Source organism: Thunnus albacares, chromosome 15 (genome assembly GCF_914725855.1).
Source record: "Thunnus albacares chromosome 15, fThuAlb1.1, whole genome shotgun sequence".
Classification (NCBI taxonomy): Eukaryota; Metazoa; Chordata; class Actinopteri; order Scombriformes; family Scombridae; genus Thunnus; species Thunnus albacares.
The window spans coordinates 2,214,264-2,240,737 of NC_058120.1; the positions used below are offsets into that span (position 1 = coordinate 2,214,264).

At 39.4% G+C, this 26,474-nt stretch overlaps 1 protein-coding gene across 1 annotated transcript in view; it reads left to right on the plus strand.

Annotated features, from left to right (window-relative positions):
• Window positions 1-239: 239 nt before the first annotated feature.
• syne3 (spectrin repeat containing, nuclear envelope family member 3) overlaps window positions 240-26,474 on the plus strand; it is a 49,103-nt gene continuing 22,868 nt past the window's right edge. Inside the window, exons 1-10 of the mRNA XM_044374775.1 lie at window positions 240-348; window positions 2,887-3,044; window positions 4,076-4,248; window positions 5,346-5,655; window positions 7,535-7,690; window positions 8,622-8,981; window positions 17,269-17,405; window positions 22,546-22,720; window positions 23,722-23,904; window positions 26,040-26,183. Coding sequence (XP_044230710.1) covers window positions 2,901-3,044; window positions 4,076-4,248; window positions 5,346-5,655; window positions 7,535-7,690; window positions 8,622-8,981; window positions 17,269-17,405; window positions 22,546-22,720; window positions 23,722-23,904; window positions 26,040-26,183 — 1,782 coding nt within the window. The 5' untranslated portion in view covers window positions 240-348; window positions 2,887-2,900. The remainder of the gene's footprint in view (window positions 349-2,886; window positions 3,045-4,075; window positions 4,249-5,345; window positions 5,656-7,534; window positions 7,691-8,621; window positions 8,982-17,268; window positions 17,406-22,545; window positions 22,721-23,721; window positions 23,905-26,039; window positions 26,184-26,474) is intronic.

Genomic DNA, 26,474 nt, shown 5'->3' on the forward strand with positions numbered 1-26,474 from the left:
CTCTCTCACTCTTTCTCACATTCTTAAAGGAAGTCCTGAAATGCATCAATTCAGAATCTTCATTCGCTTTGTATATTTATTTCAAACGCTTTCTATCATGATATGTAAGTTCCTGTGAAAACTGCAGTATCTATGTGTGCTGAAACTTTTGTTCAGTAATAAAAAAGGTTGTACTTTAGTTTTCTCGGATAGTAGCGTAGTTTACGAGGAGTCCTTGAAGGAAGCATGACAGACTGGCTGCAGCCACCGGCGGCCTCGGCTCTACTTCCTGCCCGCCATAACTTCACAGTACACAACACAGCAGGACGTTTGCACTCACGGCTGCTCTCACCTGATGAACACAACACCGTAAGTGTTTTTACTCGCCTAAAGCCGTACTTGACCAGTAAACCTACAGCGTTGTTCAGCTAGCTTAATGATAACAGGCCTAACAGTAGCTACAAACGTGGATAATCCCCTGTTGTCTCTTGTGTTTTTATAGCTCTACTTTAGATTACTGAACTAAAATAAGCTGCGTAACGTTATATGACATATGGGTTTGTTGTCTGTTTCTGCCGTGCATATTACCGTAAACTAATGTGGTCGTAACAACGAATCGTCACGTCTAATTTAGCACGGCTTATAGGTGGTTAAAACCAGGCTGAAGTTATATGCTTAGCTTCTGTTAGACTGTTAGTGTCAATGCGAGTTTACTGCTGGAGCTGTCAGCCTGACGCAGCACGGCCTCCCCGCCGCTGAGCTCGCTGCTGCGCTCTCACGCGCTCAACGCAGCCTTCGATCCGGGGTTTGGAGGAAAGTTATGAGAAATATAAATAATCATGTTTAGCGGCGGATTCTCCGTTTTTGCACCACTTGCACTTCTGAACAAGTGTTAGTCATCGTAGCAAAAGTCTGTTCAAACCTATGGTTTAAATCCACTTTCATGTTTGTGAAACCTTTATTTTGCTTATGAAAACATAAAAAAAGGCCATTTCACTGATATATCTCCATCAAGACCACATCGGATCAGTTCTAGATCAAAAACCATTATACTTAGAATAATCAAATCTTAATAATAGTAATTTAGTCCAGATTTGACAAGTATAAGTATAGTGGTTTTAATCTAAACCTGGTCTAATGTGGTCTGGATGGAGAAATATCAGTGAAATCGCCCTTTTTTGTGTTTTCATAAGCAAAATAAAGGTTTAAAAAATCTTAAAGTGGGTTTAAGCAGCGTTAAGTCTTCCACTACGATGTCTAACATGCTTTCAGAAGTGTAAATGGTGCAAAAATGGAAACTCTGCCACTAAATATCATTATTTATCTTTCCCTTAACTTTCCCCTGAACCCAGAATCAGAAGCTGACTTGCTACAATTATACCAGAAAGTAAGTTTACAGCACATAATGTTGAGTCATTATGACGCATGTTTACAGTATTCACTTGTTACAACAAACAACTATATGATGTCACAAAAAAACAATCAACAGCATATATGCTGTTGATTGTTTTTTTGTTTGTTACAGTTTAAGAAACAAGAGTAGTGTGTGTTGAGCTGTTTCCAGCACATTTACATGCATTAATGCATTCAAGCTCTACTTTAGTACTACTGTGAACATTTTCATATAATGTATTTATAAATATAATGAAGGGTATAAAATGTTTTGGTTAGCTTTCACTGAGCACACAGAGGTCTAAATATTACCAACTTTCAGAAGTCTGAGGCGAAACATGCTGATACTGGGTAGAAGGAATGTTGTGGTGGGGGAGAAATGAGTCATCCAGGAAAATGGCCCATGCCGCCTGCGTTTTATTTCCCCTCTAAGAAATGATGTGGTGTGTCATTGTGCTCCTGCGGTGCCAGGACTCCTCCCTGCCGTACATATTATAGCAGACTCTTGACTACCTCTGTCATTTGTGTGCAGGATTTTTCCTCCCAGCTGCATCTCCTGAGGGCACACTGGCTCTCTGCACAATGACTCTACTGCCATTCCTGGAATGTTGCCTTTAACATGTTCTTGAAAAACAGGACATAAGACAAATTGTTTCTTTTTTTCCCCCAAAAGTATGAAATATGCATAATATATAGGAGGTGGATATTATGAATAATTACAAAATAAAAAAGTGGCAGAGAGCAAAAACTCAGGTGCCAGACATTTCTCTGTTCTCTGTTGAAAAGCAACTAAGATTGGCCCTAAAATAAGAATAGCTGGTCCACCTTAAATGTCAGTCCACCTTAAGCCTGGTCAGGTTAGGCTAACCCATTGTTGCTAACTTCAGAGCTAACCCCCTTGACTTTTCCAGCAGTTGGGGAAAGTGGAAGTGGTGTGCCAATGATTTTAGATCACTTGTTGACAGTGTGTACCAGACTGTTATGAATGATGTGTAGAGGAAGAGGAGGAGGAGTGAGTGTTGTCTCACTCTGAATTTCTTCAGCTGACGTAGACAGAAAAGTCTTTGTTGGGCTCTTTTGTTGATGTGGTCAAGTGTTGAAATCCTATATGAGTGTATTGCAGATGTGAATGCCAAGGATAAGGCAGTGATGGATATGTCGTTGCTGTTGATGAGTGTGTGAGGTTTGGAGTGTGGTTTGTTCCTGAAGTTGATGATAAGGGTGACTTTAGATGGATTGAGCTGCAGATTATTGTGTGTGCATCAAGTAACTGCTTGATGAACCTGTTTACATTAGTGGGGGACAAATGAAAGGAAAAACTGGTCCAGGTCTGAATGCTGGACCCCTACAGTAAGGGGATCTGGGGGGGGGCTCTGTTATGCTGTGGGGGTCATTTTGCTGGCATGGTTTTATGGCCTTTATGTGTAAAGTATGACCTACGTATGGCGTTCATGTGTAACACGGGTGTAAAATGGTAGTTTTCCTTTCAACTTAGACTTCTGTTCTTGTTGACAGGCCTGGGACTGATCATGACTCAGCAGGAGGAGCAGGAGTTCATGGAGAGGCTGGAGGCAGCCCTCTCCTGGATGCGGGCCATCCAGGAGAGGCTAAAGGCCAGTGACAACACCCAGGGGCCCCGGGACGCTCTAGAGGCCAGACTCAGGGAGACGGAGGTGAGATGCTTTCTCTTGTTGTTTGACCCTTCACCTCTGACCCCTGTTGCTACTGGAGCACTCTGTCAATGAAACAATTATCTTACATTATATCCTCAGTCATCTGAAGACACTTAAAGGGGACATATCATGCACATTTCCAGGTCCACATATTATCATCTGGGGCTCTGCTGGAATATCTTTGCATGATTTACAGTTAAAAACTCTTAGCTCCTGTCTTTTTAAGTAAAATAAATACTGTTTATCAATTAAAATGATCTAAGATTCATGGATACAGTGTATACCAGTGTTTTTTATATTTTAACCTCTTTTACTTCAGTATATACAATATATGATGGCCATTCCCATGCTCAATTATGTCTCATAAGTTGTTGCAGCAATTTTTGGATTGATACCATTTGTTACACAGATTTTGTGCAAAATTAACCATTTTTGACCACTTGAGAATTGATAAAAATGGTCAAATTCCAAAATACCACATTAAGACACCAAGACCTTGAGGAACACCATAGAAAAGCTTGTCAGGAGTTTGTGGGACCTACGGTTCAAAAGTTATAGGCCAAAACGTAACGTTTGTTGTCATAGCGCCACCATCTGGCTGATTGGAGTCATTTTTCTTGGCCAGCACTCGCACATAACTTCCAATCAGTTGGCAAAATCTCATGTCTCTCACAGGAATTAGCACAAACATTTCTGAAGGAAAAAAAAAACAAAGTAGAAAGTAGCCCTTCAGGCTTGAACCCTTAATTAATGAGCATTGAGAAGAAAAGAACTTCCAGTGTGTATATTCTCTTCTGTCAAAGATGCTAGATGGGAAGAGGCCAGAGGGACAGGAAAGTAAAGGCAGTGTATGTAGCACTAACTACACATCCTGTGTGAGAAATCTGCTATCAATCTTCTCAGCTAAAGTCTGATTTGTAGTTTGAATTGACAGTGTTATTTATTATTTGAATGTTGACTCTACAGGTACAGTGTGTATATATTTTATATGGACTAAAAATGCTACTTCTTGGGCCCTGTTGAACATGTAGAAAATCCATCAGTCGGAGCATGAAGGTCGAATGAAGATGGAAAAGGCGCTGATGGCAGCAGAGAACCTTTTGCAGAGTGGAGATGAAGAGCTGAGGAACCACACCCACACTAAACTCAAAGAGCTGAAAAGCCTGTGGGAGGAGACCAGCACCTACATCATCCACTGTCACAGGTGCTCCTCTACTCACTGCTGACTCACTTCAAGTCAGGTGGAACATGTGGAATGATGGTTTCCTCAGCTTTGGCTAGAATGCAAAATCAGCCAAACTGTAAAAAAAAATGTTGACACATTTCTCAGCTGGATGATGTAAGATTCAATGAGTCATGATGATGAGTGGCAGATTCTCAGGCTAGCACATGCTACTACACTTGAACTGCTGCTGTTTGTGTCAAAGGCTGTGAGTGAATGATAGTTTTAGGCAACAAAATGTCAAAAAAAATAATGAGAATGCCCATCACAACTTCCCACAGCCCAGCGGGACATCTTGGCAGTCGTTTGTTCTGTTTGACCAACAGAATCCAAAGATAAGCAGTTTACAGTCATATGAAACAGAGAAAAACAGCAAACCCTCACATTTAGCTGAAAGAAGGGAATGTTTGACATTTTCTCTGACTCTTTCTCTCATAAATGACTTAAATCATTCATCAAATTGTTGATTGACTAATCCATGAATTGACTAAATGTTTCAGCACTATTTGTGTCATTCACACAAGTTTTAGAAGAAAATGATTCTGTTTTACTGCTGGAAAAGTCAAGGGGGTTAGCTCCGAAGTTAGCAACAATGGGTTAGCCTAACCTGACCAGGCTTAAGGTGGACTGACATTTAAGGTGGAACAGCTATTCTTATTTTAGGGCCAATCTTAGTTGCTTTTAAACAGAGAACAGAGAAACATCTGGCACTTGAGTTTTTGCTCTCTGCCACTTTTTTATTTTGTAATTATTCATGATATCCACCTCCTATATATAAAATGCATATTTCATACTTTTGGGGGAAAAAAAGAAACAATTAGTCGTATGTCCTGTTTTTTCAAGAACATGTAGAGATCTGTTCTATGTGGAGACTGGAGGAAGCCACAGTGGTTAATTATGAGTTATTTAATTGGTACATTTCATAATAGTTAATAAAGTTAAGGTAAAATTAGGGACTTAAAGGACAGGTTCACAGGTTCTGCTTAAAATATGCTGGGGGTCTAGTTGAGAAGCACTGGTTTAGCAGACTCAAACTGCTCAGCCTAACTCTTCTTCATGTTGTTGTTCTTCACTCCCAGTCGGATCGAGTGGGTGTGGCTCCATTGGAGCGAGTACCTGAAGGCGTACGAGGAGTTCGAGCTGTGGCTGACGAAGCAGCGGCGCGGCCTGGACGTGGGCGTCGAGCAGCAGCTGGGATTGAAGGAGAAGCTGTGGCAGGTGGATCAGCAGAGGGTGTTGGTGAGCGACATCCACGGCCAGGCGGCGCTGCTGGAGAGGCTGCTGGACGAAGCTGCCGCGCTGTACAACAGAACCCAAGACCCCAGCGTGGAGCCCGAAGCCCAGGAGACACTGCAGGAGGCCTACAATGACATCAGGGACAGAGCTGAGGTGAGGCGCTTAGTTATTGTACTTACAAACAAGGTGTGCCTTTGTATTTTTTTAAAAACCCAACATGCTTCAAAGATGAATTTCTAGTCCATAAACACATTATGCATGATCAAGGTTATATTTCTTTTTAAAAATCTGTCAAATTATTCATTTAAAAGCCCGAGGTGATGCCATCAAATTCATCAAAGTAGGTATTCATTTCCTATTGATTGACTAATTGATGAAAAGTCTTTTAAAAGATTAGTGTATAACCAACAAACTGTCAGTGTTCTGAATTCCTTAGAAATGTATTGAATTATGTGCTTTTAATTGACATCTCCTATGAGGGTGTAGGGCCCAACAGCACTGAGGCAGTCGGTTATGTTTGTGTATTGCTGGTGGAGGTGCTGATCAGTGCACACGCAGATCCTATCTGCAGATTTATGTAACGTATTTCATTTCTTTACTTTTAATATCAAGCAGAAGTTGAACATTTCAGCGATCAGGGTCTTCACAAGTTTTGAACTGAGCCTCCCGCCCACCCTGTGATGGCTCTGCCTACAGCACCAACACAAAGGATGAACAACACATGGGCTTATGTAAAAGTGCACTCAGATCAGCCTCTAGCATATTGAAGAAAAGCACAGAAGAGGAGAAGACAAGGACATGAAAAGAACAAAATAAATACTTTAAAAAAAATGCAGTTGAACCATGAAATAAAAGCATGTTAATCCTCTAAAATAAACCAAAAAAAAAAAAAGAATACCTGTGTTTAAATGAGGAAGAGCTGCTTTGTAACAGGAAGCGCAGGGCTTGAGCAACACTTGCAGTTGCAAAAGCATTGACTTGAAATACTATCATTGTTTTTATTGTGCTCTCATTGTTTGCTTCCACCACTACTGTACACACACACACACACACACACACACACACACACACACACACACACACACACAGTTCACATGCTTGATTAAGTTCAAGAGTATTTTTGCGGAGGATCCAAGTGAACAGAAATTGACCACAAGGTCAGATGGCTGAAATGTTTTGCATCTGTGGGGGAGGGTATTTGGTTGTCTACATGTTTGAGTGTGTTGGTTTTGTATCATCAAGGGACATTTTCAGTTGAACTGAGCGTATCTAAGAATGTGCCTACAAAGCCTTAATTTACATTCACAGCAAAGATTTCAAACTTACATTCATGTTCACTTCTTCACTTCACTTTTCTTTGTTCATGGTCCTGCTCCTACAGAACTGTACATAGATTTGAGGTAAATGAAAACTGTGGGCATCTATAATCACATCCAGACATTACAATGTACTGTTTACAGCATTTCAGGTGGGAATAATGTAGAGATACTGCTGCATTAGTCAATATAGTAAATAAATACAAGCTGCTTTTCTCCACTGTTAGAGACACATTCAGGCTGCTCTTCCTCTTCCTTTTTGTCACACAGCTCTTTCACATGTCAGTCAGATTCAACCACAAACCCACATCAGTCTCTACCTACATCATGCATTCACATAACATTACCGGTCTGCTGGTAAAGCTGAGCCATTGGCTCCAAATGGAAAGTAGTGATTTTAAATAATGCAGTGTTTTATGGGGGTAATCTTCCCTGGAAGCACCTCTCACCTGTGAGCCTGCTCTTTTTGGTAGTCCCTGTTTTCTTGTTGTCTTAAATTTGAACAAATTTGAATTTTTCTTTCAAAAAATCTTGTAGTTGAAGTAACAAACAGCAGAGCGAGAGTCTCACAGGAGAATACAGTCTCACATTCACATTCAGGCAAGTTCACTCAGAAACCCAAATGTGAAGTCTGTGATGTGTACTGAAAGACTTTCATTCATTTTGAACAGCGCAATGCTAAAAATTACCATGAGATGTGTCTCCTGCTGTTCTAGGAGCGTCTGTCGCTGCTTCAGAAGATCGCTGAGGAGCACCAGACGTACCAAGGCTGCGTTCAGAAGTTCCAGTCCTGGCTGCTGTCGAAAACCAAGGAGCTAACGGATCTGATGGAGAGGGAGGATACAGCTGAGAACAAGCTCAAAGCCTTAAAAGTGAGACTCACTGAAACTGAATTGGGTTGCTGCTGTTTGGCGTTGCCATATTCCTAGTCTGAAAGTCTATCTTTATTATTTGCAGCTGTGGAAAAGGTAGAATAATCTATTTGGGGGGGTTTACTTGTGTACTCTAGAAGTGCCAACCAAATGAAAAGTAGATATCACTATCCACTGCAACAAAACTGGTCTGCCACCATGCAGGTTTGTGTGAGTATGTGTGGTCTAAAACAGGAGAGTAATCATCATTACTGATGTAGTAAAAGAAGAAATACACAACATGGTAATAAGATTAAAGTCCCACTCCACTCAAAAGTATGTTTCTTCTTGTTGATTCAGAGTTTAAGCTTCACTGTGCAGAATGATGTATTTAGTTATTTAGTCAATCAATTGTTACAAAATAGTGAAAAAAGTGCATACACAATTTCTTAGAGGCAAAATATGAAATTTACTGTCATGTATAAGAAAGAAAAATGGCAAACCATCACATATGAGACACTGGAACCATAAACATGTGGCGTTTTTGCTTAAAAAATGATTATTTGACTTTCAAAATAATAATGTAGCAGCTCTGTGCTCATTGAAAATCAGATTTTAAGGGCTGGGTCTATGAGCATGATTTATGACATCACAACTAGTCTGGAGCCAATGGTTGTCCAGCAATGTCAAGTTACATATTGGACCACGATTGGCTCCAAACTAGTTGTGATGTCACAAATCATGCTTCTAAGTGCACATATTAAAATAAGGATGAATGTGAGAAGAGCCTTCCAGCATCAAACTCTGCACTAACATCATTCTGCACAGTGAAGCTTAAAGGCCTCTAGTGTCACAACATTTAAGATTTGAGACTCCTTTAATGTATTTTTTCCAGCTGTGCCTTTTTGTTGACCAAGCCAACATACATTTGTTGTTCTCCCCCCTGTGTCAGGTGCTGGATGACAGCGTAGCAAGCGAGGAGAAAACCCTGCAGCATATCGAGGGTTTGGCAGAAGCTGTCAGGGCTAACACCTCTCCTGCAGGGGCAGAGGTGGTGGTGGAGGAGGCTGAAGAGCTGAGGCTGGGCTGGCAGAGATTGAGGCAGGGCCTGTGTGAGGCAGAGGAGGGCCTGCGCTCCAGCCTGGACTCACACAGTCAGTACATGACCCGGTGCCAGCGGCTGGGAGACGACATCGGACGCCTCAGGGCGATGCTGCAGGGGCTGGACCAGGAACTGGTGGACGGTCGTGAGAATGGGGACCACACTGACCGCACAGAGGACCAGATAGTGGGCCAGTGGAAGACATACAATGTGAGTTTTTCCCTACTAGGATGATTATTTGTGGTCAATTTTCACAAGATTCCACATAGTTAGCTGTTAAAAGAAACATGGTTAATATCTAAAACCCTGCTAACTGCTCCTAGAAGACTCAGTATTAATTACTGTACAAAATACAACAGTGTTGGATGGAACAACATTGTGATGACTTTGCTATGTTTAGAGCCTTGTCTCCAATGAGGCTTATAAAACAGACTATAGTGTGTTTCCAAGTTATGTGAGAACGTAGGTGGTAACATCCCTGTCTACAAGTCTGCAGCATTCAATATGCAACATTTATCAACTTAGAGGAGGAGAGGAACACACTTTTTAAATGCTGCTGTGTCATGGTCCAGGATGGACACTTCAGTGAGGAACCTTTAAAAGTCCCTGCATACTTATGTTAGCCACACAGGTGCTTTCACCTGTGTTGGAGTATTAGAGCTCTTCTCAAGACTGAGCAGACTATGTTTGATTGACATTGCCCTCAATTACTCTCCTGCTAGCTTTGTTGGACCTGCCAGGGTGGGACAAATTATCAAATTCACCTTTATCATCCTTACAGGTGCATGTAGTCAGGTGACCTCCCGGAATGCCCAGCATAGCTCTGTCCACCCTCAACCCGAGTCGAAGTGTAATCAGCCAGGATAATTATTCCAGTGAAAACACCTGTGTGGGTGTACAAAGGCTTTTGTAGCTCATTTCAGATTAATTTAAAAAAAAATCCACCTCAACTGGAGGGAAGGTGAAATCCCAGTGACAGTACAGTTGTGTGTAAAAGATAAAAGATATGACTTGATACAGTGGTTCAACCTCCAGGTCATGGCTGTGAGGTAACAATACAATAAAAAAATAACTGATAAATAATGCTATAACTTTATAGGCTATTAAAGGGAACTTGGCTGTGTGTCTTGTTCTGTCAATTCCCAACAACAGTATACTGGTTTGTCACTAAAGTAGGTCATCAGTATGAGGAAATCATTCTGCAGGGCATATTACACTACCTGAGTACTGCTCAGACATCCAGCTTTTAAATTTTAGTGCCCACAATAAAATACAGACCAAATTAAGTGAAGTTTCTGTTTAGTTGCTCTCCCTCTCTCTCATTTTTTTAAAATGAGTATCAAAGCTTATTTGTGTGTTGTGAAGATAAAAAGAGAGAGGTCACCCCTGAAGCAAAATCTGGAAAATGTCAAAAGACCTTGTTTCTAACAGTTAAGCTTGACAGTTACAGCAGAGAAGGACAAAACTGTTTAAAACAGAGTTCAACAGAACAAACAGCACTACTCTTAAAGGGAAACTAATTGTGTTGAAGAGCTAAGAGTCACATGCTGTATCGACCTTCTGCTGCCGTCCATTTTTGATTTGTTCCATTTCTCTGTTTTGTCTCCTAACTTCTGTTTGGTTGTAGTATATAATGAAATAGAAAGTCTAGGACAGCACTCCAAAGTGACTTTTTAATTGCCACACGGATGTTTCTGGCAAGACACCCTTCTTCTGCGTGTGTATTGGCAGTTTCACAATCAGTAGACACAGGTGAGGTTAATTATAGGCAACTGGCACAACAGGTCTGTCGCTGCAGGGGGAACCACAATAACATGATGTTAATAACTACATCATGTTATAATTATAAAACATAAATAGAAGATAAAAAACAAGATAAAACCTAATGATAAAACATAGATGGCTGTCACTTCATAAGAAACAAGGAAATTAAATCTCCACATTCAACCAATTAGGAATGAGGCGATCAAGGGAGTGAGTCCAATACGCTTCCCTCTGAAGATGGATTCTGTCCCTGTTACCACAACTCTGTAGCATATCCACTGTCTCAATGTAGGGTGTGTGTGGTTATGGCTATTAAAATGCCTAGCTACCCATGATTTATTATCATGATTATGAATAGAACACTTATGTTTACAGATCCTGGTTGTTAACTCCTGTTTTGTTTTCCCATTATAATATAAATTACATGGACATTTTAACAGGTAAACCATATATTTAGTGTTACATGTGATTCTGCCCCTAACCTTGATGTAAACACCAGACTTCAGATGGGTGAATTGATTTCCCTTAATCATAGAATAACAATGTATACTAATATCACAAGGAACATTTCCAGCAGGGATCTGAGACAGGAAGTGAGTGGGCCTCTTGGGCAAATCTGACTTCACTAGGAGATCATGTTAAGTTGGAAGACCTCTTCTAATAATATCTTTGTGGAGTTTGAAATACACCTGCAATTTTAGGGTCACGTTCCTATATGTGCTAATATCTACTCACTACTTGTTTAACTGACCTAGATATAGGACTCTAGGTAGAGACCCTGAGAAGAGAGATCTCTGGAAGAAGGTTTGAATGGATCAGATCGCTGAACTTGGCGTAGCTTATTAAAATGATTGTCCAGTAATGCATCCCCATATCCTCTCACTTTAAAACTATCACATGGTAGACTTCTGTTTAATGCTGGTGAATGATGACTAATAAACTGTAGAAAAGTATTTCAGTCAGTTTCCTTTTTATGTACTTCAGTATGTAAAGAGGTTCCCCCTTTTTCACCAAAACATCCAAAAAAGAAATAAGTTCCAGATCATCACACAATGTGCATTTGATGGAAATCTTGAATTCATGAAAGTATAGAATTCTTTTAGGTCTTTAGCATTACCACTCCAGATAAAAAAATAAATCATCTATATACTTCCTATAACATTTAATGAACTTAGAATAGGAATAATGATTGTAAATATAATCTAACTCAAACTTCCCCATAACTAATTCAGAGCCACTGGTGAGCCCATAGCTGATCCCCAATGTTGGAGACAGTATTGATCTTGAAACTTAAAATAATTCTTTGTCAATACTTCCTTGGTTGAAGATAAGAAAAACTCAGTAGACAGATGTGATTCGGTTCTTTGATTTTAAAAAAAAAAATAGTTCAAAGCTTCTAGACTGTCTTTGCATATACTAGGGTACAGGCCAGAGTCCACATGACAGTCTTTCAACTGTCTGTAGTCTGTAATGTCTTTGAGATAGGAAGGCAATGCATATACCAAGTCTTTGATATGACAGTCAACATACTGAGAAAGCAGCTCTGTTAGAGATCCATTTCCAGATACAGTCAGTCGACCTGGAGGATGGAACAAGTCTTTATGGATTTTAGGAAGGTCGTATCGGGTTGTCTTGAACCATGTGTTTATATTCATCCTCACAGATTTGTCCCTCTCATAAGGCCTGTTTCAAGACGATCTTAATTTCATCACCAAACTTTAAAGTAGGGTCTGAGTGTAGAGGAATATACACATCTCTGTCACTTAGTTTTTGAAGTTTTATCCTGGACCACGATGGCCCCACCTTTGTCTGAATGGCGTATGTCTTCATTATGCATCCACTCTGCTAGAGCTTTTCTCTCTTCTCTCCTTTAGCTTTCCTTTGAGCATTCGAATCCATAATGTGTCTTTCCACTAGCTGACAAAAGGTCTCCACTGATGGATCATTCACCTGTGTTGTAAATGTACTTTTAGGTTTGAAAACTTTTTTACCAGTGGAGACCGGTTGTGACTAACTCATACTGTGATAAGACACAGAGTTCCTGACAGTATCCTTGTATAGAAAGCCTTTCATCTTATGGCTCTAAAAAACCTCAATAATCCCACTCTTGTAGTAAAGGAATCCACTTTTTTATAGAGGGAACAAATGAGAGACCTGGTGATAACAACATACGTTGATCATTACTTATCTCTTGACTGGACATGTTGATCACATTGGATTCTCCTGGAGAATCTCTTGGCCAAGGCCTTTTCTTCCCCCTCCTCATTTTCCCTCCTCTTCCTCTTGAAGGTGATGTTGGTCTTATTTTTTATGTCTGTAGTATATGAAGTTAAAAGTCTCGATCTGGTTGGAACACACAACCACATATTTGAGGTCATGTGACCTGACACCACCACATCTGCCACAGATATCGGATGAAAAAGATGATATTTGGCACAAAGTGACCCTCGCCTTTAACTAGCTTACAACTAGCTGTACTAGCTTCTTTTGTGTTGCTGCAGCTGTTTCTATAATGAAAATCCTGATTCTAACATATCAATACGATGATGCAGGTTATTAAATTATTACAATTATTTACATTCTTCACAAATGATCACTGAACCAGAGTGATTTTTACTGTGTTGGTTTGGAATCTCATTCAGCAAAAATAAATGAAAACATCTTTTCACCCAATTATGTAATATAGCAAATAGTTGAATGATAATGCCATTTTGAATAATAACTAACATAATAAAACACAAATACAAACACCGTGATGATTATAACAGTAACATGATGAGCTGATTCCAGTAATGTGTGGGAGAAATGACTTAATTAGCACTGCTGTGTACATAGCAGTTAGGGTTATAAAACTGGGCGATCACAAGCAACAGATATCAATGTACACAACGCCTCCTCACTGGTGTAGACAGGAAAAAACAGGAGTCAGAGTACTTCCTTGTTGCTGAAACAGTTAAGGTACATTAAAGGTCAGTTGAAGTTCTCAAACTTTTTAACAAAGATTATAATTTGTACCACCAAACCACTACTGCAGCCACGACCCACTGACAGGACATGATGTGTCAGAAATTACAAGACACATCATGCACATTTCTCTTTATCCATTTACTCTACCATTTTCCATTTTATATGTCCATTTTCTCCATTGTTTCACTTGATACCCTCTCTCCAACCCTTCCCATACTACATAAATAACATCCTCCCTTTAGTCTCAGGGGTAATAAAATCTGTGTGCCCTTACATGATGACTCTTGACTGGATTTTTGATCTCCTTCACCGTATATTTAACAACCTCTCTCACATGCCTGACACACAGGAAAACAGAATCCTGTCAGTGAAGCTGCTTTATCGTTTCAGTGGATTAACTGAATGCCTCAGATAGGTGTGGTAGAGTCCCAGTCAGATTACTATTTCTATCCGGGTGCCTCACACTATGACATACCAGGTGCATCTATGACTCCGTGTGGCATGCCAGCACTGGCTGTAGACTGCTAAACAAGCCCTTCTCATGGCATAGCAGAAATATGGGAATTAATGTGACAAGCTTTTCCCTCTTTTTTAGAATGTTTGCTTTCATATGTTTTTATATACACATTTGCAGCATGTGACAGATAAGAATCAGAACCAGCAGGAGACAGTTCACAGAGAATCTTTACAGCGTACCTGTCGACCTGCGGAGCCGCTTCTGTTGGCTGTGAATGGAATGCTAAATGATCCGGCGGACTCATCTGTCCGTCATCTGCTGCAATCTAGACAGGCTGTCACCTCACTGTGACACAGTCTCTTTTTCACTTTCAGTTGAAGACGTGAAATGGATATCTACATTCCAAATGTGCCATTGTAGCTGAAATATTTCACTATGCAGAATTCTCACTGAGAGGTAATGGAAAGAAATGCCAAATTATAGAACATGAAAGAACATCCAGTGTGTGTTCTGTGATTGAAAAGGTGGATTTAATAATTGATGAGAGTACATACAGGAAAGAAGCCATCCAAAGCTTTTTTGGTCCCAGCAAATAGGTGAGAAGGAATGTCATGCCTGTGCCAAATGCCAAATACATTCTTTAAAGCTGCACTAATCAATATCTTTATATTAACAATGAATCAGATGACTGTCTAATGTAAAAACTGTTGCCCGTAGTGATGAACCTGCAGAGAATAATTATCAACTCTGCAGCTCTATGCAACTTTTCATACAGTATAACATAATTGTACATTTTTGGTTAACATTATACAGGAACACCAACACGCTCCAGTCTCTCTCAAATCTAATCTCTAGTAAGAGACCCTGCCTCACCACAACTGACTCAAATCAATGCAACTCTGAGCTCAGCACACCAGGTTAGCTAAGGCTGTTTCTCAGGTGGAGCACGGTCGGATGGGATGAAAAACATTTCAAATATGAAATAGCCGTTCTTCTATTAATCATTTCCTGTCCTGAGCCACCCAATAATATACTGTTCCTGATGCATTCTTGGTTTTCATAGCACCCTCAATCTAACTAATCTAGGCTAGTGCAGGTGGCTGTTTCCTGACTTAATCCAAGAGGTTAGCTGGTGTAGAAATGCAGGAAATTTGTTTTAAATTACAATTTTTTTTTTTTTCCAAGAGCTCTGTAACTGCATGTCATGAGCACAGCTGGAGATCAGAGCTGTGCAAGCGAGGAGTCAGAGAAAAGTATTTTCACACGGCTTGCTTGGGCACGTGAAACGTTTCATGTTAATAAACTGTGAATAAACAAGAGAATAAGGAGCAGCTCAGCTGAGTGTGTGAGTGCGCAGTAGCTGTCCAGGAGTAAAAAAAAGAGCAGGGTGTTGAAGTGGTGACCGTCCTCCGCTGCTGGAGTTAAACATTTCTCTGAATCTGGAAATAAATAGGATTAATGTGAGTGGTTCTTCTTGCTCAGGATAGAATGAAATTGCATAGAGCCTAACTGGGAATGGCTAAATTATGCATGTAATAGTTAAATAATGAAAAAAACTACTGAAAATATTGATTGTGAGTGTTCATCAAACCCTCAAGTCCTGCATGAGTTGTTTCACCAAAAAAAACGTTTGTGTCTGATTTATTTGTACTCTATAATAATAAAACCATAAGCATGAGCACAGCCAGCCATCAGAGCTGTACAGTCAGGCAGAGAAAAGTTTTTTTTCAAACGCTCTAAGAAATGAAAAGTAGAAAGAGATAACACAACTTTTTTTTATTTAAGAATGGACAGACTCTTAGGCTACTTGTCATGGACAGTTCAGAAGCAGTATGTGTCATATGAGCACAGATCCTTTGAGTAAATATACTCACTCAGATGATCTGAACTGAAGCCACAGAAAATAAATGATCTAGGAGCCCGATATGATCGATCCACTTTATTTTAGGATGCACATTTTTATTTATTTATTATTTTTATTTTTAAGTTCTGTTATGTATTTTATTTTTAAACGCAGCCCTCATTATACTTGAAATAAGAAAATATTCACTATTACAGAACTTAACATTTGTGTATAATAGAATGTTGATTATAAGCTTAAGGAATTAGGAAGACATTTACGTATGTAAATAATGATGAAAATAACAAGGTTGAGACTTAGATACAGTATCTAGCTGTAACAACAGACAGATTTGTAAATGAAGTTTGGTTTGGTGTGTCTTACACTTGCTCAGCTCTGCTTTTCAAGAGACTTATTCACAGATGTGTCATAGCAGGGTAATCACAGCTGCAGCTGATAAAAGTAATTATGGCTACATTTCAATAGGTGTGCCAATTAGCAGCCACCCACAATAATACTAATAATACCACTGTTAATGCTTTCACCTCGATACATCTAAAGCAAATGTACTCATTCTTTATTTTCTGCAGCTGTGTCATTTCATCTGCTGTGACATTAGTAATGGCTGCAGTCTTGTGCCAGGTCCAAGGCTGGCACGCCTTTAAATGGGACAAAACCATCGTTAATATTAGTTGTACCTGTGCTGTTTCTTGTATGACTAGTCCAAATGGCTACAACAGTGATGGCAGGAGCTGTTTAGAGCTGAAACAAAAGTGGGAAAAATAGGAGCTAGTGGAACCACAGCTCCAGATAGCTCACAGAACACACGGAGAAAGCCTCAGAAGGACACTTTCAAAAGTTTTTCAAATTTGACAATGTTAAAATGTTTCAAAGTCGCATTGATCATCAAGAGAGTGTGTGCTGTGACATCAGTTATAGTGTGGAACTGAGACACAGCGGGGGTGTGAAAAGCATCCACTGGAAGTGGACTGATGTTGTCCTGTCAGTAAGCACAGCACTGTTATTTCAACTTGGAGCATTGAGGCGTTATTGGTTACCCCCACTGCTAGCCAGATAAATGAACAATTTTATTGTTACATATTTCAAGCAGAAACAAACAAACAAGTTTTATCCTTGACCTTGATGTATTGGTCTGTAGCTCTTTTGTATTTAGCTGAATGACTGTATTAATGTTAATATTGGAAGCCATGCTGGCTCATTCTACAGTCATTTTACCACTGGTTTATTGACATTTGTGTAGTGCATTTATCCTACTGTGAGAGGAAATATCATCACATATATGACTCAGAATTACAACTTGGAGACTGAAGTTTAAGGAGTGATATGAGATTAAATATGAGATTAAACTGTGATTAGACATTGCACCTCAGGTTGCTTTTTCAAAAGAACCACACCCTTTGATTTGCTGCCTGTTGTGACTTGACCTGATGTGAACTTGTGTCTTGCAGGGTGTGAGGAATACTCTGGCAGGAGAGGAGTCCCAAGTGGAGCACCTCAAAGCTCAACTCAAGGAGCTCTTCAGATTCTCGGAGGATTCGCGCCACTTGTCCGATGATGTCCTCGCTGTTGTTAAAGAACATCAGAGGTATGTGTGACAGGAAGTTTACAGCTGTTTTGAAACCCTGATAATCACATTAACCCCCCTCCGCCTCCCCTCCTGTTGCCTGACAAGGCGTGATCTGATCCCACAGTGAACACGCCTATTCAAGTGCCATTCCTTTAGTTGCAGGGTGTCACCATGAGATGCTCTTTGTTCACAAAGACACATTGACATTTCAAACAATGTTTGACAGGTCACAGTACACACAGTCATATTTCTCTGTTTAGGCCACAGTTTGTTTGTTTCCCAGACTTACAAAAGTTGCTGGAACTAATGTTTGCAGCACATCTAGTTTTCAATACTTATCACTCACATATTTTTAACAGCGTAAATCCAGATTTTACCCTCAATTTCCACCTTAATGTCTTTGAAAAAAGAAAAGCATTCCTCCACTTGGTCTGATAGTATCTCATATATTGTGTATTGTCTTGTTCCAGCTCCTCATTGATGTTGAGTTATGTGATGTTAACACTGGGTGAAATATTCAATACTTTTTTACAGCTGCACTGTTCCATCAAATGGTAATATTCTTGATGTCTTTTGCATCATTAAGACACATTTCTCCAGATTTCAGCCTGGAACTGGCAGGTCTGAGGGTGCCGAGGGATTACAAATTAAGATTAAGTATGAATAAAATCATACTTTATGTCGCCTGATATGAATGTGATTACACATGTGTGACTATCTAAGATTAGACCAACATTTCTTGCATTTGTAGTGCTCCTAGTGGTTGATTTGAATGAGATTTCAGGAAGTTTTCTGCAAGTTTTGTGATAATTGGCCAAACAGATGTTGACTTTGGTCTATTTATGTGCTGAACCACGCCCTTTTGAAGCTCATTGGTCAATATCTTGAAAACTGAATAAGATATCAACTAGCTTTATGCTAACTTTTGAAAAGCTTGGTCCAACTAGAAAAGTCTAGAGTCTTTGTTACCTCATCAATGACATTCAGGATATTATCATGGCAGGCAGAGAAATGAATGCGTTGCTTTCATTTTTTTGCGCAGTTTGAAAAATAACTTGATGTTGCTTCTGGTGGATAGATAGTATAGCAGCTGGTTTCCTCACATGGTGCTCATGAGCATTAAGAAGCCGGCGCCATATTCACTACATCATCAGTTGGGGATCACAATAGCAACCAAGTAAGCAAGGGCAAGGACCATAGGCTGGACTCTATTTATGTAACAGGCCCTGGATGTGAGGCCTGTAGCCAGATTATATTTTGTCCTTTAAAGAACAGGAAATAATGAGACAGGCAACAGGAACCACAGCTGACTGCTGACCACACCAAGCCGTCTCTCCAGGGAGGTGATGACCCCTTGTGACATGAATCCAACTCCAAAATAAGATTTTACACAGCATTACCATAAATAAGGCTCATTTATAGATGTACACTTGGCAACTATACATAATACACAAAACCACTGAGGCAATGAGTGGTCACATTTAGAATGACTGTATCTGGTTGCTCAGTGTAGTTACAGTATGACTACACTGAGTGAAGTATTTGAGTGTTTTTTTATAGCGGCACCAAATTTAGAGGTGCATCACTTAATAAACATTTCCACCAAGCTGTTAATAATAAAGGTTAATATTAAGTCGACATGTGTCATCAGAATCAGGTCATGATTAATGTGCTTCTAAACTAAACTACTCAAAATAATAAAACAAATATTCTGTTCCCTGCAGCAGGTCGGCCTGCTGAGATTCTAGTGCTACTGTCAGAGATGTGTGGGGGTTTAATGGAGTGCTCCTGTTTTGGATTTTGAAAACTCCCGACATGAATGAGCTGCTGTGAACTATGCAGGGAGGTTATGATTGTGAGATTTTGGTTAAAAAGCCTGAAATATAAAGTCAAGTGAAAACAAATGAGAAAACAACATGTTTTGCTCTGAGGTACAACAAACCACGAAGTTGCTGAAACAGTTGTTGATTTCAGAGTAACTTCTTTAAAAGAACAAGTAAATATTCATCATTGAATAGAATTCTCATAATTGTATTCTTGCCTGTAGATACATTTAACATGTTTGCATGTTCATCTGACCTGCTGTGCATTGACTAGCCTTTTCTCTGCTATCAAAATAGTATTTCCACTTAAAAATAAGAAATATTAAAATCTAGTGGGCAGATTACCCTGAAAGGTTCTGAGCACATTCCTGCTCCCCAGAGAATGAACCCTTTTACATTTTCTGTTGGCAATTCAGCAGCAAGACTAAAGGACAACACACACAGGGGACGCCACAGAGCGTTGCCTCAACTGATGCCCTCAACACACATCAGAGGTGTTCCTGGTTAGAAGTACTGAGGATTACAATCAGAAAAATTAGAAATGAAGTAATGAAAATGTCAATATTAAAACACTTAACACTAAAATGTCTCCCCACTGATAAAACACAGCCTATAATATTGTAAAAAAAAATCTAAAATAAAAAACAGAGCTGCTTACTAAATTAAAACTGATTATTTTGACCAGTTTGTATTGATGTGAGAGGAAATGAACATCATCAGTGTTAAATCCATCAAAGCCTCATATAAAATCGTCCACAATGAGAACAATCTCCTGATCTTCATCAGATGGCTGCAAGACTGGCAGCTGTTTAAGCTTCTGCCTGAACTCTTTCACTGTAGAAACATCATTAAAAACACTGTGACGATCTGTGGGCTGAGAGCCTTTATACTCCAAAAAACTTCTTCCATGTTAAATCTAAAAGTAGGTGAGTGAAATCACTAAAACTTCAGTCCACAGGGAACACGGTTTCCTAATCTTCAGAGACTGTTAAAACTTCTGCCTAAAGAAGAACCATCCGCAACACAGAACAACCATCCACAAAACAGCTGCGGGCTGCAGGTGTTTGTGCACCTGTCCGGGGGAATGAGTGTGTGGAGGATGGGGGCAGCTGTAATAGGCTACAGTAGCCGAGACGCTGCTTCCTGACAGAGAGAGAGAGGCAGACATACAGTGGACAGACTAATTAAGACTTCTACAGGATACTTTGTTTTAGTTTAAGTTTCAGTCAGACTTTGGATGGAATTATTTTTTTAAATATGAGGACACATCATCCCGTGTGATGATCTCTCTTTTTTTGTTTACATGACAGTTAAGAAATCATCTTTCTGGAGAAAGCAGACTGTAACCCAGTTACTCAAGTGCATGTAAACACCCTGAATGTCTGGACCATATTCCATGGTATCCAGTATTTGTAGAGATATTTCATTCTGGTCCAAAATGATGGACTGTCTATAACATTGCTAACTGTAAAACCCAACCACTAGCCCAGCTAAAAACTACATTATTAGTCCTACTACTGTAACACAGCTTTCACACCACAAAGCATTTCAGACCTAGACAACACACATCCAGTTGGAATCTGGCCTTGAAGTTATGGCTGCTTTCAGAATGGATGGAAAAATGTATTTTGTGCATCTCAGAATTCCTGCATTTCTGTTATGATGAACATACCGTGACTTGAGTAAAAAAATCTCAAGCATGGCAACAGATTCAGATTCAAAAATGTATTTACATTTTTTACATTCTGTAGCAGTCTGTCCTAACCACCTCTTATTTCTGCACACTCCCTCATTTAAACCATTTTGCACGTTCGGTGTGAAGAAGAGCTGAATCGTCTGCATGTTGGTAGTTTTACTCCAACTTTTCAGCATCTAGGGAGGCTTTAGAATAGTAGCCTTTTTTTAAAAATAAACAGATGAAACGACACAGCTGACAGAATTCCACATCACATCATGAGGGTCAAGGAGGCCAGAAACAAAGAGCATTGCATCATATTCACATGCACAGTAGTACTCCCAACACAATTAAACCCAAAACACCACAGAGAGCCAGATTAACAGACAAAAGCAGCCCAACAAACCCACAGCAATCTGTGTGCTGGATTATCTGTTTCCATCTGGAAACACTGTGCCCTGATAGATAGATAGATAGATAGATAGATAGATAGATAGATAGATAGATAGATAGATAGATAGATAGATAGATAGATAGATAGATAGATAAATAGATAATGAGCATCTTATCCAAAAAAAACTCTGAACCTGGATGTGAGCTGCCAGAATCCTAAATCCAACTAGCTAAAAACTCTCGCTAGATAGACTTCATTGTCCCCAAAGGGTAAACTTGTTCCTACACTGTTCATTATACATGGCCCACAACATAGAGACATTCATTCTCTGCTTGCAGTTGCATGAGCCTCAGAATGACAAAGCTTGTGCTTCAGAGAGACAGTAACTGATGGCTGCTTATGGTGTATGTATGGACTTGGACTTTTTTTAATGGAAGAATGTGTGCTTGTACATTTCTTGATATATACACATCTTTTAGAAGTTTTCAAATGATTATTTTTCTGAACAGTTTGATTTGATTTATAGAGGAAATTGCTTTAAGATCCCCTCCAGACACGCTTCACATTTTAAAAACAGTCTGCTTTGAATGATAATTTGTCTGATATGGTTTTTCAACAACAACAAAAAAGCAGGGAATCACAGATGAACTCATGATATGATACTATCACAATATTCTTCCCACAATAACAATATATCAGGACAAAGGCGATTCTGCGATACACAATATATCACAAAGAAATAATCTGATATATCATGATATCTATAACTGAAGAAAAAAATGTTTCAAAGAGCAGGAAATAGTCAGATAATGTACAATGTTTATTAACAGTACATTAGTTTCACAGAAAAGAAATGACACCACCAAATATCACAACACTGATAACTGTAGCCGTATTTTATATAAATATCACAACAGATCCTCTCACAGAGCTGCTGGTAGAGTCGCCGTCATGCTAACAACCCAAACATTTATTCCTTTTCTGTGGCAGTAAACACAACACACGACTCGCCAATAACTAACTATGCTGTGCTATATTCAGAGCTTTACAAGATATTTGAGGCTGAGGAGTGATGATGGAAGGCAGACGTTTACATGATGACACACACACACACCATCATTTTTACATACATCACCAGTCAAAATGTTGGACATACCTTCCCATCACCTTGAATGAGAAAGACAGTACTGTAAATATGATATGATATATATTATTATATTTATATTTTTTGATAATCTCCTTTATAAAGTTCTCTTTTTGTTACAGTGTGAAATGCAGAGCAACCAGGCTGTGTTCAGAGTCAGAGTCTGGGCTGAGAAACATCCTCCAGGACCCTCTGCTGGTCTACGCCCAGTGGAGCCACATGGTCTCTCAGGTTCTGGAGGCTTCTGCTGAAGTCACTGACTTCTCCCACATCGCCATGTTAGTCCAGAACATTGAGGTAAAACACATTTCCTTAAGAAAATACTCTATTTGATAGTTTTTCCTCATTTCATGTGGAAAAGTCTGCTTGAAGTTGAACTAGACTTTAGAGAATGTTCAGAAACGTGTGTTTAAGCTTTGGTCCTGACTATAAATCAAACATCTTTCTCCTTTGCTCCAACACTTTCTAAATTACACAGAATACAGAATGGCAGTAATTAGTCATTTGTGATTTTCTGTGAGATGCATATTTCATGGAACTGTGAGAGTTATCTACCAGACAGAGCAGACTAATGAATTTCATACATAGTCTGAAAACGTTCCTGTTACAAATTATACAAGTGTCACTGTCACAAATATACTAGAATATATTTTCTCCTCTTGCAAAACTGTGGTTTTCTGCCTAATTTGAGTTGTTTTGTTACATCAGAGCCACGACAGGAAGAGCACAGTTCTAACCTGATTAGTAGGCATCTTTGTTGCATGTCTGCTTCCTCCCAAAGCTCATGCTACTGTTACATTATCACATTAATAATGTCACTCAGTACATTGTCTTTCTGGATCTGGAAAAGTGTCTCCACAGCTCACCAAGGAAAAGGGAAAAAAAAGCAGAGAAAGCATGCTGGAAAACTACCTGCCATCCCCCTGCTGCCCACATATTTACATCCTGCTTTAAAAAAACATCAAAAAGATTTAGAACTCTCCAATTTCATGTCGACAGTAAAGAGAAATTTCAAAGTCAATGTGAGAGTTGCGTGTGGCGCTGCTACTATATTATAGTCCTAAAAATTCTGTATGAAGTTCTGTATGAAATTCTGTACGAGGAGAGTTTCTGGTGTTGGACTTTAAATTATGTGAAAGTAACTGTGGATTTGATCATAAAATTGCATTTGCACTTCTATAATATTAGTGAGTGCCCCTTTACTTTTATGAGTAGTGGAGACTATTTAGTGAATAGGAGTTATCTCAAGAAGTTTGACAGCAGATTTGAGGTGTTCTTTGTGTCTGTCCCGTGTTTAGCGTCTGCTGAAGGACAGTATCCAGCTGCAGGAGCGTTTCAGTCAGCTGCAGGTGAAGGGGGACCTGCTGGACTCTGTGTTTGGTCCGGAGAGGTCTGACGGTCTGCAGGGTGAGCTGAGTGCTGCCATGAGGAACAGAGACCTGCTGCACGCTCAGCTGCTGCAGAGGAAGAGCAGACTCCAGGTGAGAGGGAGAGCAGCACCAAGACACCTTCACTTCATTTTAAATATCAATTTGAACTATTCAAACAATAGTTCAAACAATGATGACAATATGCTATTAGAAAGAAGGAGGTTTGGTTTAGATACTTTCTTAGAGATTCTTGCTACACTGGATACCTATTTGAGTAGAAATCAACTTTTAAAATTGTAGAAATATAAAAATACATTGATTCTTCCTTTTAATATAATATATAATAACTAAACATAAATGTATATACATTTGTAGCACTTTTCAAAAAGTAGATATAAAAGCAGTAAAACTGATACATAAGATTAAGAATATAAATCAAGTAAGATACAAACAAAAATATGAATAATTAAAGGAAAAATAGACATAGAATAAAAACAAAAGGAAAGTCTGAAATGCAGAGATGTAAACAAACTTCTCTGTGGTCTGTGGTTTTATTCTCTGCCTGGGAACTGCTGCCTCTACGCTGTGTGACAACGATCTTACAAGTTGATTGCATGCCAAACTGTGCAAGATGAGACTAATTAAATGTTATGCAACTATGTGATTAGAGAAAAAAAATGCAAGCAGGCATGTTATAAACTCACATCGTCCATCTGCACCAGTGTCATATTGTGAAAATGCAGCAAAATGAAAAACAAGCTTTAGTTATAGAGCTGACATTTCCTAACTTTACTACTAAATGTCTTTTTTTTTTTTTTTTTTTTTTTTTGTCAACTCTTTTTATATCTGCCATATTTACATTGGTTGGTTTGTAGTGGTGATTCTACGGTGGCCAACAAAGGCAAATAAGCTGCAACTTAAAACACATGCATATAGACAAAACACAAGCTTCATCAATTTGACAACACATGAGCAGCATTTAGAAAACGCACTGCAAATACCACAACACGACACATTACACAAGTGTTTCTAGAGGACACCTAAGAGTGATGAACACATCAATAACTCATAAGCAAAATGTTGTTAAAACACAAATGACGCCTCTTTCCTACCGTAGTAAGGTGGGCAATGAGCCTCAACCTTATTTTCACCAAAACGAGCCGTCCTTCAGAGTAATGGACTAATAACACTGGTCTCTATGTACAGCCGGCTGTGAAATGAGGGACCGTCTAAAAAGTGCAACACTGAAAAGAGATACTTCAAACAATATTCAGTGAGCCCTAACCCTTGATGTTTGAAGTATCTCTTTTCAGTGTTGCACTTTTTTTTCTAACAGCCAGCTGTACATAGAGACCGTTTGTGTTGTGAGTTATTGACGTGTTTATCACTCGTAAATGTCCTCTGGAAACACTTCCGTTGTTGTTTCTGTAATGTGTTGTGTTGTGGTATTTGCAACACGTTTTCTAAATGCTGCATATGTGTTGTCAAATTGATGAAGATGTTTTCCTAATTTGCTTGTATTTTGTCTGTTTTCATGTGTTTTCTTAAGTTGCATGGTGTTTGTCCTTGTCGTACTGTATGATTCTTAGCAGCAGTTGTATTGTGAGAATTTGATCTCAAATTCCAGAATTTGTCCTACTTTGACAACTTCTACAACATGTTGCATGTCACTGACCAATAGGAACAAAGAATGCACTTTGTTCTCACCTGCAAACATGGACAAGAATAAGAGGAATGATGTTGGTGCTATCAGGTTAAACAGTGAAGTTGCTTCCTGACACATTGCTGATCACCTGTGTACATCATCATGTCATGTCATGCTTCTTGGCCAAGGCACAGCAAGAGTTCATAACTCAAATGCTGACCTAATCTGACACAGTGACCATCTCAAAAGACAAATATCACAAAATACTGTGAAATCTCATCCTGGAAGTAGAAACAGAGAAGAAAGAAATGGAATAGATATGAAAGTGTTTGTCCGTGAGACTTCATCAGATGTATTCCATTTGTCACGGTCAACTCCACTGGATGGAGGTGGAAAAACAGACAGCTCATAATATAAGTCCCTGGAGATCAAATGTATCATATTAAATACAATTCATATCAAAATAGGTTTAAAATAGATGAAGCACTGTAGTTCAGAAGGCCAGTGGACTGTGTGCTCCTTGTGCAGATGTCATTTCTTTGCAGAAGAAGTAGAAACGCTTCCTTACAACACACTTAATGACATTCTTCCTCACTCTCAGGGCTTAATCTCAAGAACCAAGGACTTCAGTGATGCCTACAAGTTGATTCACGCCAAGCTGGCTGGTCTCCGAGACCGACTGGTGACAGCTGATGGTCGACAGCCAGACATTCTGGCCAAGAAAAGCCAGTTGGACCAATTCAGGGTGAGTTTAATCCCAGACCAGACCAGGGCCAAACCAGAGCCACCAAAATGTCTGCTGGAACACCAGATGCTCTGTATAAATTATCTTATCACAGCCTTCAGCGGATTAAGCCGTCAAATTCAGATGATTCCAAGTGAAAGTAACTATAGTCCAAAGATCAGAAATGACTTGTATTGAAGCTGTAATATTTGAGGAAAGATGCTAGTCCTCCATCCATCACCAACAACATGAATAATGTGTGTTTTGTCATTTCTAGTACTACATATCAAGTCAACTTTACACTACAGTCAT